Source organism: Oncorhynchus gorbuscha, unplaced genomic scaffold (assembly GCF_021184085.1).
Source record: "Oncorhynchus gorbuscha isolate QuinsamMale2020 ecotype Even-year unplaced genomic scaffold, OgorEven_v1.0 Un_scaffold_5284, whole genome shotgun sequence".
In the NCBI taxonomy this organism is placed as follows: Eukaryota; Metazoa; Chordata; class Actinopteri; order Salmoniformes; family Salmonidae; genus Oncorhynchus; species Oncorhynchus gorbuscha.
Window position 1 is genome coordinate 1 of NW_025749124.1, and position 10457 is coordinate 10457.

The 10457-nt window shown below is 43.6% G+C and overlaps 1 protein-coding gene across 1 annotated transcript; it reads right to left on the reverse strand.

Moving 5' to 3' along the window:
• Nucleotides 1-7397: 7397 nt before the first annotated feature.
• On the reverse strand, nt 7398-10022 carry LOC124029033 (glycerol-3-phosphate dehydrogenase 1-like protein; the record flags this gene model as incomplete). The annotated part of the gene is made up of 3 exons (XM_046340895.1): nt 9865-10022; nt 8611-8788; nt 7398-7538 (listed from the first exon to the last, which is right to left on the reverse strand). Coding segments are annotated over exons 1-3 (363 nt in total), but the record flags the coding sequence as incomplete, so codon positions are not given.
• Nucleotides 10023-10457: the final 435 nt, after the last annotated feature.

Consider the following 10457-nt stretch of genomic DNA (forward strand, 5'->3'; position numbering starts at 1 on the left):
TCATGATCTGTTTATCATGTGTTTGTTAGTAAAAAACATCCATTCAGAGACACACAGAGACAGTCAGACTGCTGTCTCAACTCCACATATGAGGGCTTGACAGACAGACAGACAGACAGACAGACAGACAGACAGACAGACAGACAGACAGACAGACAGACAGACAGACAGACAGACAGACAGACAGACAGACAGACAGACAGACAGACAGACAGACAGACAGACAGACAGACAGACAGACAGACAGACAGACAGACAGACAGACAGACAGACAGACAGACAGAAAATACAGACAGAAAATATACAGACAGAAAAGACAGAAAGAAAAGACAGACAGACAGGCAGGCAGGCAGACAGACAGAAAAGACAGAAAAGACAGACAGAAAGAAAAGACAGACAGGCAGGCAGGCAGGCAGGCAGACAGACAGACATTACAGTAGACCCAGAGTAGGCTACTCTACTCCCTCTGATATTAGCCTTCTCTCTCCTGCAGACGTTAACTCAATCTGGGACAGAGATGGGAGTACCGAGAGGAGAGCATATCATGTCCCCGCAAAACATCACTCTTGAAATATTCAAACATCATAAGCCAGACGTGGGAGTTTAGCTGCCCTGGAGAGAGACAGAACCAGCTGGTGACAGAAACAAACTAGGCCAAGGCCCTGTGGACTTGTTTTCTAGACCCACACAGACACACAGAGGAGAAACACTTCCTGAATAACTAGAACCCTGTAGAAGTAGTTGTAACTGATTGAAGACCAGACATTAATACATTAATACATTAATAGATAGTAGAGAGACGAGGCTGAATAACTAGAACCCTGTAGAAGTAGTTGTAACTGATTGAAGACCAGACATTAATAGATAGTAGAGAGAGGCTGAATAACTAGAACCCTGTAGAAGTAGTTGTAACTGATTGAAGACCAGACATTAATACATTAATAGATAGTAGAGAGAGGCTGAATAACTAGAACCCTGTAGAAGTAGTTGTAACTGATTGAAGACCAGACATTAATACATTAATAGATAGTAGAGAGACGAGGCTGAATAACTAGAACCCTGTAGAAGTAGTTGTAACTGATTGAAGACCAGACATTAAGACATTAATACATTAATAGATAGTAGAGAGACGAGGCTGAATAACTAGAACCCTGTAGAAGTAGTTGTAACTGATTGAAGACCAGACATTAATACATTAATACATTAATAGATAGTAGAGAGAGAGGCTGAATAACTAGAACCCTGTAGAAGTAGTTGTAACTGATTGAAGACCAGACATTAATACATTAATAGATAGTAGAGAGACGAGGCTGAATAACTAGAACCCTGTAGAAGTAGTTGTAACTGATTGAAGACTAGACATTAATACATTAATAGATAGTAGAGAGACGAGGCTGAATAACTAGAACCCTGTAGAAGTAGTTGTAACTGATTGAAGACCAGACATTAATACATTAATACATTAATAGATAGTAGAGAGACGAGGCTGAATAACTAGAACCCTGTAGAAGTAGTTGTAACTGATTGAAGACCAGACATTAATACATTAATAGATAGTAGAGAGACGAGGCTGAATAACTAGAACCCTGTAGAAGTAGTTGTAACTGATTGAAGACTAGACATTAATACATTAATACATTAATAGATAGTAGAGAGACGAGGCTGAATAACTAGAACCCTGTAGAAGTAGTTGTAACTGATTGAAGACTAGACATTAATACATTAATACATTAATAGATAGTAGAGAGAGGCTGAATAACTAGAACCCTGCAGAAGTAGTTGTAACTGATTGAAGACTAGACATTAATACATTAATAGATAGTAGAGAGAGGCTGAATAACTAGAACCCTGTAGAAGTAGTTGTAACTGATTGAAGACTAGACATTAATACATTAATAGATAGTAGAGAGACGAGGCTGAATAACTAGAACCCTGTAGAAGTAGTTGTAACTGATTGAAGACTAGACATTAATACATTAATAGATAGTAGAGAGACGAGGCTGAATAACTAGAACCCTGTAGAAGTAGTTGTAACTGATTGAAGACTAGACATTAATACATTAATAGATAGTAGAGAGACGAGGCTGAATAACTAGAACCCTGTAGAAATAGTTGTAACTGATTGAAGACTAGACATTAATACATTAATAGATAGTAGAGAGATAGGCTGAATAACTAGAACCCTGTAGAAGTAGTTGTAACTGATTGAAGACTAGACATTAATACATTAATAGATAGTAGAGAGACGAGGCTGAATAACTAGAACCCTGTAGAAGTAGTTGTAACTGATTGAAGACTAGACATTAATACATTAATAGATAGTAGAGAGACGAGGCTGAATAACTAGAACCCTGTAGAAGTAGTTGTAACTGATTGAAGACTAGACATTAATACATGAATAGATAGTAGAGAGACGAGGCTGAATAACTAGAACCCTGTAGAAGTAGTTGTAACTGATTGAAGACCAGACATTGATACATTAATACATTAATACATTAATAGATAGTAGAGAGACGAGGCTGAATAACTAGAACCCTGTAGAAGTAGTTGTAACTGATTGAAGACCAGACATTAATACATTAATAGATAGTAGAGAGACGAGGCTGAATAACTAGAACCCTGTAGAAGTAGTTGTAACTGATTGAAGACCAGACAGACATTAATACATTAATAGATAGTAGAGAGAGAGGCTGAATAACTAGAACCCTGTAGAAGTAGTTGTAACTGATTGAAGACCAGACATTAATACATTAATAGATAGTAGAGAGACGAGGCTGAATAACTAGAACCCTGTAGAAGTAGTTGTAACTGATTGAAGACCAGACATTAATACATTAATACATTAATACATTAATAGATAGTAGAGAGACGAGGCTGAATAACTAGAACCCTGTAGAAGTAGTTGTAACTGATTGAAGACTAGACATTAATACATTAATACATTAATAGATAGTAGAGAGACGAGGCTGAATAACTAGAACCCTGTAGAAGTAGTTGTAACTGATTGAAGACCAGACATTAATACATTAATAGATAGTAGAGAGACGAGGCTGAATAACTAGAACCCTGTAGAAGTAGTTGTAACTGATTGAAGACCAGACATTAATACATTAATACATTAATACATTAATAGATAGTAGAGAGACGAGGCTGAATAACTAGAACCCTGTAGAAGTAGTTGTAACTGATTGAAGACCAGACATTAATACATTAATACATTAATAGATAGTAGAGAGAGGCTGAATAACTAGAACCCTGTAGAAGTAGTTGTAACTGATTGAAGACCAGACATTAATACATTAATACATTAATACATTAATAGATAGTAGAGAGAGGCTGAATAACTAGAACCCTGTAGAAGTAGTTGTAACTGATTGAAGACCAGACATTAATACATTAATACATTAATACATTAATAGATAGTAGAGAGACGAGGCTGAATAACTAGAACCCTGTAGAAGTAGTTGTAACTGATTGAAGACTAGACATTAATACATTAATAGATAGTAGAGAGACGAGGCTGAATAACTAGAACCCTGTAGAAGTAGTTGTAACTGATTGAAGACCAGACATTAATACATTAATAGATAGTAGAGAGACGAGGCTGAATAACTAGAACCCTGTAGAAGTAGTTGTAACTGATTGAAGACCAGACATTAATACATTAATACATTAATAGATAGTAGAGAGACGAGGCTGAATAACTAGAACCCTGTAGAAGTAGTTGTAACTGATTGAAGACTAGACATTAATAGATAGTAGAGAGAGGCTGAATAACTAGAACCCTGTAGAAGTAGTTGTAACTGATTGAAGACTAGACATTAATAGATAGTAGAGAGACAAGGCTGAATGAGAGCTTATTAAATTAATCCCAACACCATAATCGTCTGATTACATTATTGGAGAAGGGGAAGACTGTCCTCTCCAAAAAAACAAATGAGCCTGTAGTTAATTATGTAGTAATAGTTATACAAGCCTCTCCACTCAAATAAAGCTTCTCAGAATCCCCTGGCTCCTGAACCACACAAATCCCTCTTCACAAAGGCCCCGCTCTGGCCCAATCCAGAGGTTTAACACAAGGCCCGGCTCTGGCCCAATCCAGAGGTTTAACACAAGGCCCTGCTCTGGCCCAATCCAGAGGTTTAACACAAGGCCCTGCTCTGGCCCAATCCAGAGGTTTAACACAAGGCCCTGCTCTGGCCCAATCCAGAGGTTTAACACAAGGCCCTGCTCTGGCCCAATCCAGAGGTTTAACACAAGGCCCTGCTCTGGCCCAATCCAGAGGTTTGCCCTGCTCTGGCCCAATCCAGAGGTTTAACACAAGGCCCTGCTCTGGCCCAATCCAGAGGTTTAACACAAGGCCCTGCTCTGGCCCAATCCAGAGGTTTAACACAAGGCCCTGCTCTGGCCCAATCCAGAGGTTTAGAACAAGGCCCTGCTCTGGCCCAATCCAGAGGTTTAACACAAGGCCCTGCTCTGGCCCAATCCAGAGGTTTAACACAAGGCCCTGCTCTGGCCCAATCCAGAGGAGGCCCTGCTCTGGCCCGAACCAGAGGTTTAACACAAGGCCCCCTGCCCAATTCAGAGGTTTCTGGCCCAATCCAGAGGTTTAACACAAGGCCCTGCTCTGGCCCAATCCAGAGGTTTAACACAAGGCCCTGCTCTGGCCCAATCCAGAGGTTTAACACAAGGCCCTGCTCTGGCCCAATCCAGAGGTTTAACAGAGGCCCTGCTCTGGCCCAACAGAGGTTTAACACAAGGCCCTGCTCTGGCCCAATCCAGAGGTTTAACACAAGGCCCTGCTCTGGCCCGAACCAGAGGTTTAACACAAGGCCCTGCTCTGGCCCAATTCAGAGGTTTAACACAAGGCCCTGCTCTCGCCCAATCCAGAGGTTTAACACAAGGCCCTGCTCTGGCCCAATCCAGAGGTTTAACACAAGGCCCTGCTCTGGCCCAATCCAGAGATTTAACACAAGGCCCTGCTCTGGCCCAATTCAGAGGTTTAGCACAAGGCCCTGCTCTGGCCCAATTCAGAGGTTTAACACAAGGCCCTGCTCTGGCCCAATCCAGAGGTTTAACACAAGGCCCTGCTCTGGCCCAATCCAGAGGTTTAATACAAATAGAGGAGTGAGAACCGTGACACAGTTATAAAGCTGTTATAACTACATAATCTGATTTAAAAGCTGGTTATTTTTAACTGCATACACGCATGGCAGATCTAGGTAGAGCATGGCAGATCTAGGTAGAGCATGGCAGATCTAGGTAGAGCATGGCAGATCTAGGTAGAGCATGGCAGATCTAGGTAGAGCATGGCAGATCTAGGTAGAGCATGGCAGATCTAGGTAGAGCATGGCAGATCTAGGTAGAGCATGGCAGATCTAGGTAGAGCATGGCAGATCTAGGATCTAGGTAGAGCATGGCAGATCTAGGATCTAGGTAGAGCATGGCAGATCTAGGTAGAGCATGGCAGATCTAGGTAGAGCATGGCAGATCTAGGTAGAGCATGGCAGAGAGACCATATATATATATATATATATTCACCTTTATTTAACCAGGTAGGCAGGTAAGTTCTCATTTACAACTGCGACCTGGCCAAGATAAAGCAAAGCAGTTCGACAGATACAACAACACAGATTTACACATGGAGTAAAACAAACATACAGTCAATAATACAGTAGAAACGAGTCTATATACGATGTGAGCAAATGAGGTGAGATAAGGAGGTAAAGGCAAAAAAAGGCCATGGTGGCAAAGTAAATACAATATAGCAAGTAAAACACTGGAATGGTAGATTTGCAGTGGAAGAATGTGCAAAGTAGAAATAAAAAATAATGGGGTGCAAAGGAGCATATGAGCCATTAGCTAAATCAGCTCTTGTGGACAGCCTACGTAAACATTCAGCATCTAACCAAATTACACAAGATTTTTGTTTCGTGGTTTAATCGAGATATATAAACAAAACAACCGGCCAAGAAACCCAATGGGTTTAAACACTGAGGTCAGGACAGGTAGTGTTTTCTACCCTGCTGTCACTGAGGTCAGGACAGGTAGTGTTTTCTACCCTGCTGTCACTGAGGTCAGGACAGGTAGTGTTTTCTACCCTGCTGTCACTGAGGTCAGGACAGGTAGTGTTTTCTACCCTGCTGTCACTGAGGTCAGGACAGGTAGTGTTTTCTACCCTGCTGTCACTGAGGTCAGGACAGGTAGTGTTTTCTACCCTGCTGTCACTGAGGTCAGGACAGGTAGTGTTTTCTACCCTGCTGTCACTGAGGTCAGGACAGGTAGTGTTTTCTACCCTGCTGTCACTGAGGTCAGGACAGGTAGTGTTTTCTACCCTGCTGTCACTGAGGTCAGGACAGGTAGTGTTTTCTACCCTGCTGTCACTGGGGTCAGGACAGGTAGTGTTTTCTACCCTGCTGTCACTGAGGTCAGGACAGGTAGTGTTTTCTACCCTGCTGTCACTGAGGTCAGGACAGGTAGTGTTTTCTACCCTGCTGTCACTGAGGTCAGGACAGGTAGTGTTTTCTACCCTGCTGTCACTGAGGTCAGGACAGGTAGTGTTTTCTACCCTGCTGTCACTGAGGTCAGGACAGGTAGTGTTTTCTACCCTGCTGTCACTGAGGTCAGGACAGGTAGTGTTTTCTACCCTGCTGTCACTGAGGTCAGGACAGGTAGTGTTTTCTACCCTGCTGTCACTGAGGTCAGGACAGGTAGTGTTTTCTACCCTGCTGTCACTGAGGTCAGGACAGGTAGTGTTTTCTACCCTGCTATCACTGAGGTCAGGACAGGTAGTGTTTTCTACCCTGCTGTCACTGAGGTCAAGACAGGCAGACTGGGACCAGAGTGGTTGGTGATGGTGTTAGTGAGGAGAAGCAGGAGGAGAACACTGAGAAATGACAGGGCTCCATATAGCCTTATAAGGAGGAGGAGGACACTGAGAAATGACAGGGCTTCATATAGCCTTATAAGGAGGAGGAGAACACTGAGAAATGACAGGGTTCCATATAGCCTTATAAGGAGGAGAACACTGAGAAATGACAGGATTCCATATAGCCTTATAAGGAGAAGAACACTGAGAAATGACAGGGCTCCATATAGCCTTATAAGGAGGAGGAGAACACTGAGAAATGACAGGGTTCCATATAGCCTTATAAGGAGGAGAACACTGAGAAATGACAGGGTTCCATATAGCCTTATAAGGAGAAGAACACTGAGAAATGACAGGGCTTCATATAGCCTTATAAGGAGGAGGAGAACACTGAGAAATGACAGGGCTCCATATAGCCTTATAAGGAGGAGGAGAACACTGAGAAATGACAGGGCTCCATATAGCCTTGTGTGTTTTAGGTTGGAGAGTAAACACAAGAGTAGGACGTTTGCCGGCGTGAAACGCTTACCTTAATGAGTGTGATTCCCCTGGCCTGGGAGGAGACACAGCCCACCATCTCATCACACAGCTTCCTGATGAACTGGTGAGGAACCACGAACACTAGGAGGTCAGCCCCCTCAGCAGCATCCTGGAGCTGAGGTACAGCCACCTGTTGAGAGGGAAGGAGGGTGAGAGGGGGGGGTGAGAGGGAAGGAGGGAAGGAGGATGAGAGGGAAGGAGGGTGAGAGAGAGAGAGAGAGAGAGAGAGAGAGAGAGAGAGAGAGAGAGAGAGAGAGAGAGAGAGAGAGAGAGAGAGAGAGAGAGAGAGAGAGAGAGAGAGAGAGAGAGAGAGAGAGAGAGAGAGAGAGAGAGAGAGAGAGAGAGAGAGAGAGAGAGGGAAGGAAGGAAGGAAGGAGGGTGAGAGAGAGAGGGGAGGAGGGTGAGAGAGAGAGAGAGAGAGAGAGAGAGAGAGAGAGAGAGAGAGAGAGAGAGAGAGAGAGAGAGAGAGAGGAAGGAAGGAGGGTGAGAGAGAGAGGGAGGGAAGGAGGGTGAGAGAGAGAGAGAGAGAGGGGTGAGAGAGAGAGAGAGAGAGAGAGAGAGAGAGAGAGAGAGAGAGAGAGAGAGAGAGAGAGAGAGAGAGGGAAGGAAGGAGTTTGAGAGGATGAGAGAGAGAGGAAGGAGGGTGAGAGAGAGAGAGAGAGGGAAGGAGGGTGAGAGGGGGTGTGAGAGAGAGAGAGGGAAGGAGGGTGAGAGAGAGAGAGAGAAAGAGGGAAGGAGGGTGAGAGAGAGAGAGAGAGAGGGAAGGAGGGTGAGAGGGGGGGTGAGAGAGAGAGGGAAGGAGAGAGAGAGAGAGAGAGAGAGAGAGAGAGAGAGAGAGAGAGAGAGAGAGAGAGAGAGGGAAGTAGGGTGAGAGAGAGAGAGGGAAGGAGGGTGAGAGAGAGAGGGAAGGAAGGAAGGAGGGTGAGAGAGAGGGAAGGAGGGTGAGAGAGAGAGAGAGGGAAGGAGGGTGAGAGGGGGGGTGAGAGAGAGGGAAGGAGGGTGAGAGAGTGAGAGAGAAAGAGGGAAGGAGGGTGAGAGAGAGGGAAGGAGGGTGAGAAAGAGAAAGGGGTGGAGAGAGAGAGAGAGAGGGAGGGGGGGTGGGTGGGTGGGTGGATGAGAGATGGGGGGTGGGGTGGTGATGGTGTAAACTACAAGCTTTCAGTCTTTGTTTAAACTCATTTCTGTTCAGACAGTCCTCTTACCACGTTGTCAGGCAGCCTGTATCCAGGCAGGTACTTGACATTCTCATGGTCTGTGTTGATGATGTCTGTGAGATTCCTGCCGTCCACGTTCTCCTCAAACACCCACATCTTGACTGTGGTGGCGAAACGCTGCAGGGCCTGAGCATTACTGCCGATTATCCTGGCAATGGCTGAACCCCTGTAGGGAACAAGAATCATCGATGTACATTACACTGCTCTACAACTTACCATTTACCATCCTCCTGTGGCAAGAGACAATAGCAAAAACAATCTAAATTATTATCTTAACTGTTCACCCTTTTTTTAGAATGGGATAACCTCATCAAATTCAGTCTTGTCCTTTGTCAAGAAATTTGCTCATGTCATAAACATTATCCTTTAAACATTATCCTTTAAACATTATCCTTTAAACATTATCCTTTAAACATGATCCTTTAAACATGATCCTTTAAACATGATCCTTTAAACATTATCCTTTAAACATTATCCTTTAAACATTATCCTTTAAACATTATCCTCCAGAAATGCATTGTCGTCCCCTCAGCATAAGTGGATTCAAAACCCCCCCTCCTGCTCGTGTTCTCCTTGACAATAGCTACGATGTAACGTCGATGGATCCGCGCTCGCCTCTGCGCCAGAGAGAGATATACCTAACGTTACATTGTAAGAGACAGACACTGGCAGCTAATGCTGCTCTATCTGGCCATCTAGCCCTGTAACATCTATCTGACCAGCTAGCCCTGTAACATCTATCTGACTAGCTAGCCCTGTAACATCTATCTGACCATCTAGCCCTGTAACATCTATCTGACCAGCTAGCCCTGTAACATCTATCTGGCCAGCTAGCCCTGTAACATCTATCTGACCAGCTAGCCCTGTAACATCTATCTGACCAGCTAGCCCTGTAACATCTATCTGACCAGCTAGCCCTGTAACATCTATCTGACCATCTAGCCCTGTAACATCTATCTGACCAGCTAGCCCTGTAACATCTATCTGACCAGCTAGCCCTGTAACATCTATCTGACCAGCTAGCCCTGTAACATCTATCTGGCCATCTAACCCTGTAACATCTATCTGGCCATCTAGCCCTGTAACATCTATCTGACCAGCTAGCCCTGTAACATCTATCTGGCCATCTAACCCTGTAACATCTATCTGACCAGCTAGCCCTGTAACATCTATCTGACCATCTCTATAGATTGCATGTCATCGACAGGAGCAACAGTGATCATTGACAGTGACTGGACTCACCAGTTTCCAGAGCCGACAATGCACACTTTCAGAGGCGACGCCATTTAGAGATGTTTCCTATAAGTTTCTGTAGAAGAAACTGTTCAAAAATGTACTGATTCCGAAGATATAGGTAACTAATGACAGATGATATGAGGAGTGGATTTATGGAGAGGAGACAGGAGAGCGCCTCTAGGCTACTACAGACTGAACTGCTGTAAATGACATCATCAAGGAGCTGCCGAACTGGAGGATTCTGGGATTATGAGTTTTTTTTTAATGTTAGTTACAATTAGCAGATGGAAGTTGAGTAGCCTATTTCAGATGTCTGTCCCCTGATAAATTACAAGACAATCGTTGCAATGTTTACTAATGTCTCTCTTCTGGAAGAAATTCATGAAGAATATGAATTGAATAGCCTTACATTTTCATATCAAATAGGCTAAATGACATAGTCCTATTTTTTTACCTATTCGTAATGAAATATTGAATATCACACTCATCATGCATGTGATAAATTCATGAACTTCTTTGAGGAAAAGATTATGATTATTAGAAAGCAAATTACGGACTCCTCTTTAAACCTGCGTATTCCTCCAAACCTCAGTTGTCCT